Source organism: Salmo salar, chromosome 07, assembly GCF_965601325.2.
Source record: "Salmo salar chromosome 07, fSalSal1, whole genome shotgun sequence".
Lineage (NCBI taxonomy): Eukaryota > Metazoa > Chordata > Actinopteri > Salmoniformes > Salmonidae > Salmo > Salmo salar.
Window position 1 is genome coordinate 22,337,154 of NC_138297.1, and position 17,584 is coordinate 22,354,737.

General features: G+C 42.5%; 1 protein-coding gene across 1 annotated transcript in view; it reads left to right on the plus strand.

Annotated features, from left to right (window-relative positions):
- Positions 1 to 17,584, plus strand: part of LOC106608787 (phospholipid-transporting ATPase ABCA1) — a 253,841-nt gene that overhangs the window by 95,318 nt on the left and 140,939 nt on the right. The window contains exons 20-24 of the mRNA XM_082977279.1: positions 1,687 to 1,901; positions 2,014 to 2,046; positions 3,556 to 3,634; positions 8,204 to 8,406; positions 14,042 to 14,090. Coding sequence (XP_082833405.1) covers positions 1,687 to 1,901; positions 2,014 to 2,046; positions 3,556 to 3,634; positions 8,204 to 8,406; positions 14,042 to 14,090 — 579 coding nt within the window. The remainder of the gene's footprint in view (positions 1 to 1,686; positions 1,902 to 2,013; positions 2,047 to 3,555; positions 3,635 to 8,203; positions 8,407 to 14,041; positions 14,091 to 17,584) is intronic.

Sequence of the window (17,584 nt, forward strand, 5' to 3'; positions counted from 1 at the left end):
GGGGAAAACATAATAAGAATAAGGCTGCAATTTAACAAAATGTGGAAACAATCAAGGGGTGTGAATACTTTCCGAAGGCACTGTAGGTTCAATCAAGAGCTTAGCATAACACAGTGATAATTCTGTGGCATAACTCTGCGGCAGAGAAAAATGTAGAAGCTCAGAGGAAGAGAGGGCATAAGGGATGGGAGGGAAAAGTTTGGTTCTCGGCTTCTCCAAACGAAATAGCATAGTGCTACGTGAGGCTATGGTTAAGACCTCTGTGTGTGTCCTTATCCCGGGGATAATGCGACCTGTGGGGATACAAATTGAACTAGCTCGGAGGGAGAAAATGCGACGCTCAGCAGATAACCCTGACCTTTTGTAATAATGACAGCAAATCTTACCCCCCAAAATGCCCTAAAAATCCAGCCGGTCAGCTAATCAAGAGAGAATGTGTATCATATCATGGAACTGTATGTTCGAGTGTACAATGCACTTCTACTTGTGCCTGTTACTGTTTCAACTGAGATAGAATGAATTCTCCTGGTGAAGGACTTCATTATCATTGCCAATATTATGCAGATAAAATGCTCAATACCACAAGACACCACGTTGTACATCTTACTTTTACTCTTGTCGGTATCTTGTAACATAGGGGTTGCTAGTTTTCCCACTGTTGTTTTACACAATGGTTGCATGCAGTGTTCTCTTCTAATTTCCCGACAGTTTAGCAGTATTGCTGTATGTAGCCTGTAACTTCATTATTTCTTCTTAAAATGAAAATATCCTGGTACCCTTCAATAAAGCCACTTCAAAGCAAATCTTTAAGTCCTAATCTTCCTTGCATTTCAGGGTTTTGATTCTGTTCTGAAATGTGGCAAAAATCAACAATAACCGAGACACATTTTAATGCTGCCACCATTCACGCTGTGACCTAACGACATCCAGCTAGATGACCATGCTGTGACTTCATCACATATCTCATGTCTACTTCCTGATTGACTGGGAATGTGCTGATTAGTATGTGTTAGTTCAGGGTGCATGATATGACCCTCCACTCCCCCTGTGAATAAGCAGGCTCCGGTGTCGTATATTCTCTGTGGATGTGATTTGGTTTCTCTCAAATAACTTCTGCTGACAAAAATTTAAACTTCAAAAATGTTTGGAAGCACAACAAAGGAATTGTCTATGCAACATTTTATGTTGGGTCTATGCATAATTTTATGTTGGTTACATTTTATTCTATTCAGGTGGAAGTGTATGTAGTTGTTGTTGTTTCTTACTTGATTTGGAAGGAAGACTGGTATTGCAGAATTTGTCCTTTGTTCCACATTCCAACCCACACACAATCTCGTTTCTTCGAATACAACTACAGTAGGCTATGACTTGCAAACCCAGAGGGGTGTATATTGAGGAAATAAGCACAACACCACAATATGGAAACAGATTGCAGACTTGGCTCTGTTCAAAGACTTTACATTTATTATAATTTTTTGGTCCAATTTATGTATTTCTCAAGATGGTTGACAGAACAAACAAACTAGTTCCAGAGCACTGACTCACACACATGTACACAAACTCACTCTTACTTTCTCTTTATTTTTGTCTGTCTCACACACATACACAAACACAGTCCACCTACACTCCAAATTGGGCCCATTGAGTGAAATCAATAGTTTTGTTGGCTCCATCTTTCTCCCGCAGGTCGCACAATCATCCTCTCCACTCATCACATGGATGAGGCGGACATCTTGGGAGACCGCATTGCCATTATCTCTCACGGCAAGATGTGTTGTTACGGCTCCTCCCTGTTCCTGAAAAAATACTTTGGCAGTGGCTACTACCTCACTCTGGTCAAGGCCGGAAATGAGCAAATTACCAACGAGCGCAGCGGAGTCAAGCAGGGCCAGGTGAAAGAGGTAAATGGAATAGGGTGATGATGCCCCTAGACACTGATCTTGGGTCAGTTTAGCATTTTAAGACTAAGGTTTGGAATAGGTGAGGGGAATCTGATCCTCAATCTGTACCTAGGGGAAACATCAGGAAACATCACCCCGGACCAAGGTAAATACTGTAAATACTGTGTGCTGCATTTTGCTGTCTGTTTTGGGACTAGGAAATGTCATTCTCGTGTTGTATTGATAACAAATCAATATGATTACTAATAACAGTTGAAATAACATGCCCCCAAAATAAAAATGGTTCTCTATTTAGGAAATGATGGAGCTGGTTGAACTCCACATATGACACTTCGTTATATAAAAATGACAGATAAGCAAGTGTTACCCAACAGAAAATCCCAACTTCTGTTTTATTTTGATTGGCTATGAGTTTTCACCTTAGTTTCATTTGGTCAATGTGAGCTAAACATGTAACTCTGGTGCATATTTTCAATTACCCATTTATGATGTCTGATCCCACATTGGACAACATCATGACACCAATCTATAATTCACCAATAATGGGGCAAGATCATTTGTTTGACTTTTTGCATCTGGCGGGAAGCATTCCAATAGTAATCTCTAAGACACATCAGCAACATTTGCCACACACTCCATTATCGACAGGGTTCCTGTGACTTTCCAGAGTGAAAGTTGCCCTCCCCTGTAATGATCTGTGTTTAGTCTCCCCCAGCATGAAAATTGGCAGACACCTCCGCACTGGATGATACTAATTGTCATGAGGGAGGGGGGGAGCGGGTTTCTTGATCTAGCTCCTTGCAGTGCCTTGCACACGGTTTTAATCAATAGGAGCAAATTAACAAGATGCACCGATGCAAGCAGGGTTACAGCAATTACCATTAGTCTACAGGCCCTTTGTGGAGAGAGGAGTAATTTGTAAAAAAAAATATATAAAAAAAGAAGAACAAAAACACATTTTGCAAAGAGAGCTTTAATGCTCCCCCAAAATGACTTGCTACATCAGCCCACTGATGCAGACAGCAGCTAAGCATAAGCCTTAGTACTTGGCCTGTAGTTTTCATAAAAACCTAATGTAATGCTGCCCATTCTGTCCGTTGACTGGAAAGTTGTGCCAATGCTACCATCCAGGTTTCGAACTTGGGTCGCCTGCACTACTGTGTTATCACATTGAGCTAAATCTTAGGCATTAGCTTGGGGTAGATAACACAAGTCTTCAGGTCTCTGGCCAGGTTACTCCTCATATATGGGATTTTGTTACACATGTATTTGCTAAATTAAATGTTCATATCATGAACTCATGATACGATGGTTGAGCGAATAATATGATACATATGCGGTGTCCATATTAGGACAGCCTCAGTCTGAGTATGACTTTTTCCAAATCTCAGCAGGCCTGCTGAGGCTTTCCTAATATGGGCAACTTATTCAGTATATGATGGTTTGTAGTGGATCCCCCTTACAACTTCCCAGTATATGGTAAGTACAGCATCTGTTGGTGCTGACAGCCAAACTTAGCTCTAATGAAACACTAACGAGTTGGACCACTGTGGTAATTCCATTAATATGAGATATGAGGGGAGAATTGTGGAGGTGATAATCAGTCTGAGAGCTCTACAGTGATGATGAATACTTTAAAATTTCTCTCTAATAGGAGACTGATGAGACCTTGAGGAGAACCAGTCTGGATGAAGGGATTGCGAGCCAGAACTGGAGCAACTCTGACCCCACAGGTAGAACCAGCGATAACACCACTTCATTTATCCAAACTATATTTGGCTATATCCAAACTAATAATTGAATTGAATAAATGACTAGAAGTCCTACTGAGACTGAGGCTGTCCTAATATGAACACCGTACATACATCATTATTTGCTCAACCAACATATGGTGAGTTCATGATAGTGCTTTTTCAAGTACTCAAAGCACGTAAAGTGGAACTGACAGAGTTTGAACTTCTTTACAGATACGAAACAGAATCATAATATCATTCAAAAATATCAAATTCATAGTTTCTCCTACAAAACCAATTATATAGGAAGTTTTAAAAATAGGTACTATTTGACTCAGCGGTTCATGTCTTACACTAAGGCATTGTTGGCAGAATAGATGGATGCAGTTCAATGCATGATATAATTCACCAATACATTTCTTGGTAGTCCAAAAAATATTGCTGTCAGGTTTTTAATCACAGCTGGCCTGGTACATTGTTTGCTGCCTCCATTCAGGATACACTGTTTCAGTTTCTTTGACTCAATATTTTGGACAAAAACAGACTAATTTAATTAACTAAGGCTGTGAATGTCAATACAATCAAACTAGCAAAGGCAATGATCATAAGGCAATCATAACGTGGCTAATAGGCTAGCGTATCTATTTATGTAGCAAGCTAAAAATCACCTAACGTTAGCTAGATGGCTAGCTAGATAGTTAGCTAGCTGCTAGGATGATGTCATGTCATTGGAGGAGTGGGTGAGTGACTTACTTTTCCCCTCATATCGTTTTTCGATGCCTATATACAGCTAGAGATGCAGGTGTCATTTGGTTAGCCAGCAAGAACTTGAACGACTGTGTTATACAGTTAACATATCTTGCATTCGCAAATTCACTCTGGCTATCTACTCCAATTTCAGAGCACTCTTGTCTGTGTGCCAGAGCGCCGAATAACTGATGAATTTATGAACGCGCAACTGCCGCTGAATATGACCGATGTCAGTAAACATAGGAAAAAAAGTAGTCATGAATGCTCTAGATAACATGTAAGCAGCCTAACCAGCTCTGTTAGGGCGAGTAAAATGGTCAGTGAGATGTTCTGTCATTTGTGTCTGGAATTAGCTAGCTTGCAAGCTAGCCAATTTTAGCCAGTCAACTTGGGTGCTTGGTTCGGACAAGGCAAGCTGCAGAAGGACGAGTAGGCTACAATTCCCCATCGTTTATCAGTGTAATTTGACGGCCAACAAGCGGAAAAAGTTTGAGAGGGTTTATCTAATGTTCCTTACTGAGATTTTAGATCATCTTGCTCAGGCTAGCATTAGTTGTTGATCTTGTTGTTGTTCATGTGCATAACTGAGGGAGAGAGAGCCTACCTTTCATGGTTATTTGATCAATAGGATTGTAAAGTTACCAAATGTAAGAAGACTCCCGTGGTATTGACATATTTGCAGAAATCCATTCAGGTGTACTTTGTGGCTTTTGGCGTTGTAATGATCTATAGTCACGCTGTTGCAACTGCCTGTAAACACACAATCCAGTTCAAAGTGAATGAAGGCCTTCCCGTGTGGCAAATGGCCGGTTTGCATAAAGCCCTACTGTAGTCCTCATTGGCTATGGCGCACTGGTCTGCGTAGACTCCAGTCCTGGATGGGACAGATGGTTTTATTAGGTTTTATTAACTGCAGGATCTATTAATTGTCCAAATGCATGGCCGCTTTCCAACTCTATATTGCTAAAGAATTTCCAGAAAATGCCTTATTATAAGTAATTCCCAGACATTTTAAGAATTTATGAAAATTTGAAAATGACCATGTCTAAGTGCTGGCTTGTCAGATATATATTTTTTAAAGTGCCATATTCTTCCTGGGGGTGCATATAAACAGATTTGAATAAAATGTGATCTTGCTAAATGCTGTCAGTTCCACTTTAAAATTGGATGGTGGGGATCTCACCACCACACATCAGCTATCACAGGAAAGAGAGAAGGAGGGGCAAAAAGTCTGACTCCGGCTGTAGAATGTCATGTCAGCAGTTGATTGTCTGCTCCTTTTCAGGTGACAGTGACATCTCTAAGTACTCTAGTCCTCTCTCTGTCTCTCTGTCTCTCTGTCTGAGATCTGTGGGTCTGAGATCCCAACCAGTCAGTATTGACCAGAGGCCTAATCAGTAGTAGAGCAGCCTTGGTCTTAAATTCAATTTTCGACTTGGAATCATGATCAAGGATCAAAGCGCTTGGATGGGGGGCTGGATTGTACATATCATGTGGGAAAAAAGACTGGATTTCTATTGATGATGAGCGTAGGGTGAGGGTGAGTATGTATGAATATAATGACATGGTTTCATTTTAATCCATAACCAAACTCTAAGACAACACAGCATAACTTAAAAACACAGAGACCTTTCCAAAGATATATGAAATCACATTTCCTCTAGAGAACTGTCTGTGTATGTCATTTTTAGACTTAAACACCACACAGTTGTATATGACAAATATACAGTACAGTATGTGACAAATAAACTCAGCAAAAAAACAAATGTCCCTTTTTCAGGACCTGTCTTTCAAAGATAATTTGTAAAAATCCAAATAACTTCACCGATCTTCATTGTAAAGGGTTTAAACACTGTCTCCCATGCTTGTTCAATGAACAATGAACAATTAATGAACATGCACCGGTGGAACGGTCGTTAAGACACTAACAGCTTACAGACGGTAGGCAATTAAGGTCACAGTTATGAAAACTTAGGACACTAACGAGGCCTTTCTACTGAGTCTGAAAAAAACACAAGAAAGATGCCCAGGGTCCCTGCTCATCTGCGTGAACGTGCCTTAGGCATGCTGCAAGGAGGCATGAGGACTGCAGATGTGGCCAAGGCAATAAATTGCAATGTCCGTACTGTGAGATGCCTAAGACAGCACTACAGGGAGACAGGATGGACAGCTGATCGTCTTCACAGTGGCAGACCACATGTATCAACACCTGCACAGGATCGGTACAGCCAAACATCACACCTGCGGGACAGGTACAGGATGGTAACAACAACTGCCCCAGTTACACCAGGAACGCACAATCGCTCCATCAGTGCTCAGACTGTCTGCAATAGGCTGAGAGAGACTGGACTGAGGGCTTGTAAGCCTGTTGTAAGGCAGGTCCTCACCAGACATCACCGGCAACAACCTCGCCTAGGGGCACAAACCCACCTTCGCTAGACCAGACAGGACTGGAAAAAAGTGCTCTTCACTGACGAGTCGCGGTTTTGTCTCACCAGGGGTGATGGTCGCGTTTATTGTCGAAGGAATGAGCGTTCCACCGAGGCCTGTACTCTGGAGTGGGATCGATTTGGAGGTGGAGGGTCTGTCATGGTCTGGGGCGGTGTGTCACAGTGTCATCGGACTGAGCTTGTTGTCATTGCAGGCAATCTCAATGCTGTGCGTTACAGGGAAGACATCCTCCTCCCTCATGTGGTACCCTTCCTGCAGGCTCATCTTGACATAACCCTCCAGCATGACAATGCCACCAGCCATACTGCTCGTTCTGTGCTTGATTTCCTGCAATACAGGAATGTCAGTGTTCTGCCATGGCCAGCGAAGAGCCCGGATCTCAATCCCATTGAGCACGTCTGGGACCTGTTGGATCGGAGGGTGAGGGCTAGGGCCACTACCCCCAGAAATGTTTGTGAACATGCAGGTGCCTTGGTGGAAGAGTGGGGTAACATCTCACAGCAAGAACTGGCAAATCTGGTGCAGTACTTTATGCAGCTGTTGGCCACACCAGATACTGACTGTTACTTTTGATTTTGATCCTCCCTTTGTTCAGGGACACATTATTCCATTTATGTTAGTCACATGTCTGTGGAACTTGTTCAGTTTGTCTCAGTTGTTTAATCTTGTTATGTTCATACAAATATTTACACATGTTAAGTTTGCTGAAAATAAACGTGGTTGACAGTGAGAGGACGTTTCTTTATTTGCTGAGTTTATTTCATAATTCAAACAATGACAACCCCTTTTTATTACAACTAAACTACACCAAATGTGTGAAGCCGATCGGTTTCTGACCTCCTCATAAAGCCAAGGTCTCACTTGGTTAAGCAGCTGTAGTTATATATGGCAGCAGCATACCACCCCGCATCCCACAAAATTTGGTGTTTTGTTGATTGTGGTGGAAAACACTGTCGCAACCGCCGCTCCAGAATCTCCCATAAGTGTTCAGTTGGTTTGAGATCTGGTGACTGACACACACACACACACACACACACACACATCCTATGCTCCTTTGAGACCCTTCTTATAAAGTCAGAGATCTCTTCTTCTAGACATGGTAGCCAAAATAATGGGCAACTGGGCATTTTTTTACATGACCCTAAGCATGATGAGATTTTAACTGCTTAATTAACTCAGGAACCACACCTGTGTGGAAGCACCGGCTTTCAATATACTTTGTATCCCTCATTTAATCAAGCGTTTCTTTTATTTTGGCAGTTACCATACATAAAGCACAACAATATGACATGACAATAAGATATTGTTGTTTCTGTAATTCCTTTTCATACATCCATGTCATCCTTCCTGTTTCTCTTCACCATGTAGAGCTTACAGCTGTCAGTAAGCTGGTGCGTCGGCATGTTCCCGAGGCAGTGTTCCTGGAGAGCATCGGCCAGGAGATCACCTACATCCTGCCCTACAGCGGGGCCAAGGATGGCACCTTCGCCCTCCTTTTCAAAGAGCTGGACCTGGAGATGGCCAACATTGGCTTGACCAACTACGGCATCTCGGATACCACACTAGAGGAGGTATGAGGCGGAGGAAACACACACGCATGTATGCAGGCAGCACATGCACAGACTCGCACACAAGCTTCACATGCAAGCGCATACACACACACACGTTTACACACTGCATTGTTAGGTTTAGAGCTAGCAAGAAAGGCATTTCTCTGTACAGTCATGGCCAAAAGTTTTGAGAATGACACAAATATTCATTTTCACAAAGTCTGCTGCCTTGGTTTGTATGATGGCAATTTGCATATACTCCAGAATGTTATGAAGAGTGATCAAATGAATTGCAATTAATTGCAAAGTCCTTCTTTGCCATGCAAATGAACTGAATCCCCCAAAAACATTTCCACTGCATTTCAGCCCTGCCACAAAAGGACGAACTGACATCATGTCAGTGATTCTCTCGTTAACACAGGTGTGAGTGTTGACGAGGACAAGGCTGAAGATCACTCTGTCATGTTGATTGAGATCGAATAGCAGACTGGAAGCTTCAAAACGAGGGTGGTGCTTAGGATCATTGTTCTTCCTCTGTCAACCATGGTTACCTGGAAGGAAACACGTGCCGTCATCATTGCATTGCACAAAAAGGGCTTCACAGGCAAGGATATTGCTGCCAGTAAGATTGCACCTAAATCAACCATTTATCGGATCATCAAGAACTTCAAGGAGAGAGGTTCAATTGTTGTGAAGAAGGCTTCAGGGTACCCAAGAAAGTCCAGCAGGCGCCAGGACCGTCTCCTAAAGTTGTACCTTCTCCGCAATGCAATCTGGTTTCAGAGCTGGTAATGGGTGCACCTCAGCCACGATCAAGGTCCTAAACGATATCATAACCGCCATCGATAAGAGACATTACTGTGCAGCCGTATTCATCGACCTGGCCAAGGCTTTCGACTGGCAATCACCACATTCTTATTGGCAGACTCAACAGCCTTGGTTTCTCAAACGATTGCCTCGCCTGGTTCACCAATTACTTCTCTGATAGAGTTCAGTGTGTCAAATCGGAGGGCCTGTTGTCCGGACCTCTGGCAGTCTCTATGGGGGTGCCAAAGGGTTCAATTCTCGGGCCGACTCTCTTCTCTGTATACTTCAACGATGTCGCTCTTGCTGCTGGTGATTCTCTGATCCACTTCTACGCAGACGACACCATTCTGTATACTTCTGGCCCTTCTTCGGACACTGTGTTAACTAACCTCCAGACGAGCTTCAATGCCATTCAACTCTCCTTCTGTGGCCTCCAATTGCTCTTAAATGCAAGTAAAACTAAATGCATGCTCTTCAACTGATCACTGCCCACCCGTCCAGCATCACTACTCTGGACGGTTCTGACTTAGAATATGTGGACAGCTACAAATACCTAGGTGTCTGACTAGACTGTAAACTCTCCTTTGACTCACATTAAGCATCTCCAATCCAAAATTCAATCTAGAATCGACTTCCTATTTCACAGCAAAGAATCCTTCGCTCATGCGGCCAAACTTACCCTCGCAAAACGAACTATCTTACCGATCCTCGACTTTGGCGATGTATTTTATAAAATAGCCTCCAACATTCTACTCAACAAATTGGATGCAGTCTATCACAATGCCGTCCGTTTTGTCACCAAAGCCCCATATATTACCCACCCCTGCGACCTGTACGCTCTCGTTGGCTGGCCGTCGGTTCATACTCGTCGCCAAACCCACTGGCTCCAGGTCATCTACAAGTCTCTGCTAGGTATAGCCCCGCCTTATTTCAGCTCACTGGTCACCATAGCAGCACCCACCCGTAGCACGCGCTCCAGCATGGATATCTCACTGGTCACTCCTAAAGCCAACTCCTCATTTGGCCGCCTTTCCTTCCAGTTCTCTGCTACCAATGACTTATCTCCCTCACTAGCTTTAAGCACCAGCTGTCAGAGCAGCTCACAGATAATTGCACCTGTACATAGCCCACCTGTTAACAGCCCTTCCAACTACCTCATCCCCATACTGTATTTATTTATTTATCTTGCTCCTTTGCACCCCAGTATCTCTACTTGCACATTCATCTTCTGCACATCTACCATTCCAGTGTTTAATTGCTATATTGTAATTACTTCGCCACCATGGCCTATTGATTGCCTTATGTCCCTTATCTTACCTCATTTGCACTCACTGTATATAGACTTTATACTGTATTATTGACTATGTTTGTTTATTCCATGTGTAACTCTGTTGTTGTGTGTGTCGAACTGCTGTGCTTTATCTTGGCCGGGTCACAGTTGTAAATGAGAACTTGTTCTCAACTAGCCTACCTGGTTAAATAAAGGTGAAATAAAAAAATTCAGCTGAGGGATCGGGCACCACCAGTACAGAGCTTGCTCAGGATTGGCAGCAGGCCGGTGTGAGTGCATCAGCACACACAGTGAGGCGAAGACTTTTGGAGGATGGCCTGTTGTCAAAAAGGGCAGCAAAGAAGCCACTTCTCTCCAGGGAAAACATTAGGGACAGACTGATATTCTGCAAAAGGTACAGGGATTGGACTGCTTAGGACTGGGGTAAAGCCATTTTCTCTGAATCCCCTTTCCGATTGTTTGGGGCTTCCAGAAAAAAGCTTGTCCGGAGAAGACAAGGTGAGTGCTTTCATCAGTTTCTGTCATGCCAACAGTAAAGCATCCTGAGACCATTCATGTGTGGGGTTGCTTCTCAGCCAATGGAGTGGGCTCACTCACAATTTTGCCTAAGAACACAGCCATGAATAAAGAATGGTACCAACACATCCTCCGAGTGCAACGTCTCCCAACCATCCAGGAACAGTTTGGTGACGAACAATGCCTTTTCCAGCATGATGGAGCACCTTGCCATAAGGCAAAAGTGATAACTAAGTGGCTCGGGGAACAAAACATAGATATTTTGGGTCCATGGCCAGGAAACTCCCCAGACCTTAATCCCATTGAGAACTTGTGGTCAATCCTCAAGAGGCGGGTGGACAAACAAAACCCCACAAATTCTGACAAACTCCAAGCATTGACTATGCAAGAATGGGCTGCCATCAGTCAGGATGTGGCCCAGAAGTTAATTGACAGCATGCCAGGGCGGATTGCAGAGGTCTTGAAAAAGAAGGGTCAACACTGCATATATTGAGTCTTTGCATCAACTTCATGTAATTGTCAATAAAAGCCTTTGACACTTATGAAATGCTTGTAATTATACTTCAGTATTCCATAGTAACATCTGACAAAAATATCTAAAGACACTGAAGCAGCAAACCTTGTGAAAATTACAATTTCTGTCATTCTCAAAACTTTTGGCCATGACTGTACTTTAAAACTTAAAAAACTTGAAACACACACACACACACACACACACACACACACGCTGCTCTCTCCTGAACTAACCAAATGCTTAGTATGCCAAGGGTAGTGTTGGATTATGTCTGTAGGCAGGCACATACCACTAAGTTACTGTTGTCAAACACAACTAATATGTCTCAGACATTTTTGTCAGATGAAGATGCCCTGCGGGCATTGTGAATAATTCCTTTTCAACGTATCACATTCAGACACAAGGTTATTCTAGTGGAGTCTACTGCATACATCTACTTAGAGAAGGCAGATTAGATGTCAGTAGGTGGTATTTCTAGTGTGTGCGTGCGTGTGTGTGCGTGCGTGCGCTAGTAGTGCACTGGTCCAGTGGTGGAAAAAGTACTCATTTGTCATATTTGAGTAAAACAAATAATAAATACCTCATTTGGTTTTAAATATACTTAAGTATCAAAAGTAAATGGAATTGCTAAAATATACTTAAGTATTAAAAGTAAAAGTATTAATAATTTCAAATTCCTTACATTATGCTAACCAGACGGCACAATTTACGTTTTTTTATTTATTTACAGATAACCAGGGGCACTCTACAACACTCAGACATTAATTTATAAGAAAGCATTTGTGTTTAGTGAGTCCGCCAGATCAGAGGCATAGGGATGACCAGGGATGTTCTCTTGATAAGTGGACCATTTTCCTGTCGAAATGTAATGACTACTTTTTGGTGTCTGTAGAAAGTACATTATTGGAGTAAAAAGTACATTATTTTCTTAAGGAATGTAGTAAAGTAAAAGTTGGCAAAAAATATAAATAGTAAAGTATATATACCCCAAAAAACTACTTAAGTAGTATTTTAAAGTATTTTTACTTAAGTACTTTACACCACTGCGCGGGTCAGCTGTTTGTTCACCTGCCCGCAATTGCTAATAACCCATCCGCAACCGCCGATTATATGTGAGAAAAAAAATTGACAGAGTTGCAGGATTATTTTGTTGTTGCCTGATTTAGATATGCTTCTGCTTATAATTTCAGTCATTTTGATAGGCTGTTTGTTAGTCAACTTGTCTACTTTGATGCAGATTTTATGTGGTTGAAATACTATCCGCTTTTATAATCCTTTTATGATGAAGACAGCACCTCTACAGATGGTATCTAACTGAGCATTGCATTCTCTCAAGATGCAGAATTTTTTTCTCCAAATATTGACTGTTTGGTGTATAATTTTACTAGAAGAAATGCTTAATTCTGCAGGAGTTATTATTAAGGCTATGTGAGAGGTTATAGACCTACCGTCAGTGTCCAGATTTCAGTTTCCATTTAACCCATCTGAACAGTAGGCTAAAGATCCCTTGACGTGGCACAGGCCTATTTGAAGTGCCTTGTTGTGACTGTCGAATTTGTATAGCGCCTCACAATCATCACACATAACACTGCTATCATCCTCTTTTACCTCTTCACCAAATATTTTCCAAACATTACTTTTCTAGCCCTCCCTTCTCTTTATTTTAAACTCTCCTTTTGCAGCTTTTGCATTATTGAATTAAACTTGAATGTCCTTCTTGGCTCCGTGGATTGATGTTAACTTTTTCTGCCAGTCCCCAAAAGCATTATTTGGCGCAGTTAATCCCTAAAGTTTATGCACTAATACCAGATAGCCTAAAATAATGAAAGAAAAACCTCAATGTAGCCTATATTAATTGCACAAGAATTATACATTTATAGATTTTTTTAAAGCTATTTTTTCTCTTTTATTCAACCTGCCACCCACTCGCCCTTCAGCCGCACAATATTTAATGATCCTAAACCCATACGACTCGTGGATATAACCGCGGGGACTACGGGTTATGAGTCAACCAGCGGATCACTAGTGTTTGCGCATCTGTAATACAAGAGCATGGAGAAAGAAAGGACTGCTTGACACAGGTTGACGTTTGTCATGAGTCTTGTCCTGGAGGCAGAAATGAGTGATTTACATTAGATAGGCCAGCTGCAAAGTCAAAATAGCCTGTATTGTAAAAATTCATTCAAACAATAATTTGCTTTTTCATCTTAATTTTAAGGTTAGGGTTAGGCATAAGTGTTAGCAGTGAGGTTAAGTTTAGGGTTAAGTTTCAAATCTGATTTTATGACATTGTGGCTGTGCCAGCTAGTGACCACTCTGCAGAGCTGCCTCCAGAACAAGATTAATGATGAAAAACGCTAACCTACCAATTTGTCATTGTAATGAATATAGAGCCCTTGTTTTTGTCATTACAGGAGTGCTGTCGATCATTTGTCTAATAACACAGATAGAGGTCAAGTCATTTCACTGGAGATGATGATGCTAAGCAATTTCATATCATGCTAATTATGCTGCGTTCCATCTCACAGATTTTCCTCAAAGTGGCGGAGGACACAGGTGTGGATGTGGAAATTACAGGTAAATTGCAAGTTCTGCCAGTTCAGTGGAATTTGGGGGGGTTACAATGTAAATTGTAGTAGAATAGTTTAATCGTGGACTCATGATATGCAGTATAGACACAAACACTACCGTGTGTGTGTGTGCACATATACAGTATACACACACACACCATTGAGAGTCTTTAAATCAGATCAAATAAAATTTTATTGGTCACATACACATGGTTAGAAGATGTTAATGTTATGTTAATAAAGTGTAGCGAAATGCTTGTGCTTCTAGTTCCAACAGTGCAGTAATATCTAACAATTAATCTAACAATTCCCCAACAACTACCTAATACACACAAATCTAAAGGGGTGAATGAGAATATGTACATATAAATAAACTCAGCAAAAAATAAACGTCCTCTCACTGTCAACTGCGTTTATTTTCAGCAAACTTAACATGTGTAAATATTTGTATGAACATAACAAGATTCAACAACTGAGACATAAACTGAACAAGTTCCACAGACAGGTGACTAACAGAAATGGAATAATGTGTCCCTGAACAAAGGGGGGGGGGGGGGGGGGGGAATCAAAAGTAACAGTCAGTATCTGGTGTGGCCAACAGCTGCATAAAGTACTGCACCAGATTTTCCAGTTCTTGCTGTGAGATGTTACCCCACTCTTCCACCAAGGCATCTGCATGTTCACAAACATTTCTGGGGGCAGTGGCCCTAGCCCTCACCCTCCGATCCAACAGGTCCCAGACACGCTCAATGGGATTGAGATCCGGGCTCTTCGCTGGCCATGGCAGAACACTAACTTTCATGTATTGCAGGAAATCAAGCACTGAACGAGCAGTATGGCTGGTGGCATTGTCATGCTGGAGGGTCATGTCAAGATGAGCCTGCAGGAAGGGTGCCACATAAGGGAGGAGGATGTCTTCCCTGTAACGCACAGCGTTGAGATTGCCTGCAATGACAACAAGCTCAGACCGATGACGCTGTGACACACCGCCCCAGACCATGACGGACCCTCCACCTCCAAATCGATCCCACTCCAGAGTACAGGCAGAACGCTCATTCCTTCAACAATAAACGCGAATCCGACCATCACCTCTGGTGAGACAAAACCGCGACTCGTCAGTGAAGAGCACTTTTTTCCAGTCCTGTCTGGTCCAGGGAAGGTGGGTTTGTGCCCCTAGGCAACGTTGTTGCCGGTGATGTCTGGTGAGGACCTGCCTTACAACAGGCTTACAAGCCCTCAGTCCAGCCTCTCTCAGCCTATTGCGGACAGTCTGAGCACTGATGGAGGGATTGTGCGTTCCTGGTGTAACTGGGGCAGTTGTTGTTGCCATCCTGTACCTGTCCCGCAGGTGTGATGTTCGGCTGTACCGATCCTGTGGAGGTGTTGTTACACGTGCTCTGCCACTGCAAGGACGATCAGCTGTCCATCCTGTCTCCCTGTAGCGCTGTCTTAGACGTCTCACAGTACGGACGTTGCAATTTATTGCCCTGGCCACATCTGTAGTCCTCATGCCTCCTTGAGCAGGGACCCTAGGCATCTTTCTTGTGGCGTTTTTCAGTCAGTAGAAAGGCCTCTTTAATGTCCTAAGTTTTCATAACTGTGACCGTAATTACCTACCATCTGTAAGCTGTTAGTGTCTTAACTGCTGTTCCACAGGTGCTCATTAATTGTTTATGGTTCGTTGAACAAGCATGGGAGACAGTGTTTAAACCCTTTACAATGAAGATCTGTGAAGTTATTGTGATTTTTTTTTTAACGAATTATCTTTGAAAGACAGGGACCTGAAAAAGGGACGTTTATTTTTTTGCTGAGTTTATATGGATGAGTAATGGCCGAGCGGCATAGGCAAGGTGCAATAGATGGTATAAAATACAGTATATAGATATGATATGAGTAATGTAAGATATGTAAACATTATTAAAGTGGTATTATTTAAAGTGTCATTGTTTAAAGTGACTAGTGTTTCTTTATTGAAGTGGCCATTATTGGGTCTCAATGTAGGCAGCAGCCTCTCTGAGTTAGTGATTCCTGTTTAGCAAGGTGAGATAAAAGCTGTTTTTCTGTCTCTCGGTCCCAGCTTTGATGCACCTGTACTGACCTCGCCTTCTAGCAGTGTGAACAGGCAGTGGCTCGGGTGGTTGTTGTCCTTGATGATCTTTTTGGCCTTCCTGTGACATCGGGTGCTGTAAGTGTCACGGAGGGTAGGTAGTTTGCCCCCGTGATGCGTTGTGCAGACCGCACCACCCTCTGGAGAGCCTTGCGGTTGAGGGCGGAGCAGTTGCCGTACCAGGCTATGATACAGCCCGACAGGATGCTCTCGATTGTGCATATGTACAAGTTTGTCAGGGTTTTGGGTGACAAGCCACATTTCTTCAGCCTCCTGTCTGTGTGGGTGGAACATTTCAGTTTGTCTGTGATGTGTACGCAGAGGAACTTAAAACATTCTACCTTCTCCATTGCTGTCCCTTCGATGTGGATAGAGGGGTGCTCCCTCTGCTGTTTCCTTAATGTCCACGATCATCTCCTTTGTTTTGTTGACGTTGAGCGAGAGGTTGTTTTCCTGACACCACACTCTGAGTGCCCTCATCTCCTCTCTCTGTAGGCTGTCTCGTCATCGTTCGTGATCAAGCCCACTACTGTTGTGTCATCTGCAAACTTGATTGAGTTGGAGGCGTGCATGGCCACGCAGTCGTGGGTGAACAGGGAGTTTAGGAGGGGGCTAAGCACGCAATCTTGTGGGGCCCCAGTGTTGAGGGTCAGCGACGTGGAGATGTTGTTTCCTGCCTTCACCATCTGGGGGCAGCCCGTCAGAAAGTCCAGGACCCAATTGAATATGTACAGCTTGATGATGAGCTTGGAGGGTACTATGGTGTTGAATGTTGAGCTGTAGTCAGTGAACAGCATTTTTACATAGGTATTCCACTTGTCCAGATGGGATAGTGTGATAGCGAGGGTGGCCAGTAAGGTGGAGGTAATATGATCCTTGACAAGTCTTTCAAAGCACTTCATGATGACTGAAGTGATTCTCTGTACTCCATTGATTGACCTAGTGCTGATTTATTAGTCACTCATTATGTCTATCAACAGCAAACTATCAACAGCAAAATCCTTGTTTGGATCATTTACCAAATTACTTTGCTTTTTACCTAAAATCTTACAATTACTTAAAAACCCTGGTCTTTTAGGGTTTAGTTTTTTTTTGTGAAGTCGGAAGTTTACATACACCTTAGCCAAATACATTTAAACTCAGTTTCTCACAATTCCTGACATGTAATCCGAATAAAAATTCCCTGTCGTAGGTCTGTTAGAACACCACTTTATTTTAACAATGTGAAATTTCAGAATAATAGTAGCGAGAATGACTTCTTTCAGCTTTTATTTCTTAAATCACATTCCCAGTGGGACAGAAGTTTACATACACTCAATTACTATTTGGTAGCATTGACTTTAAATTGTTTAACTTGTTTCAAATGTTTCGGTAGCCTTCCACACGCTTTCCAC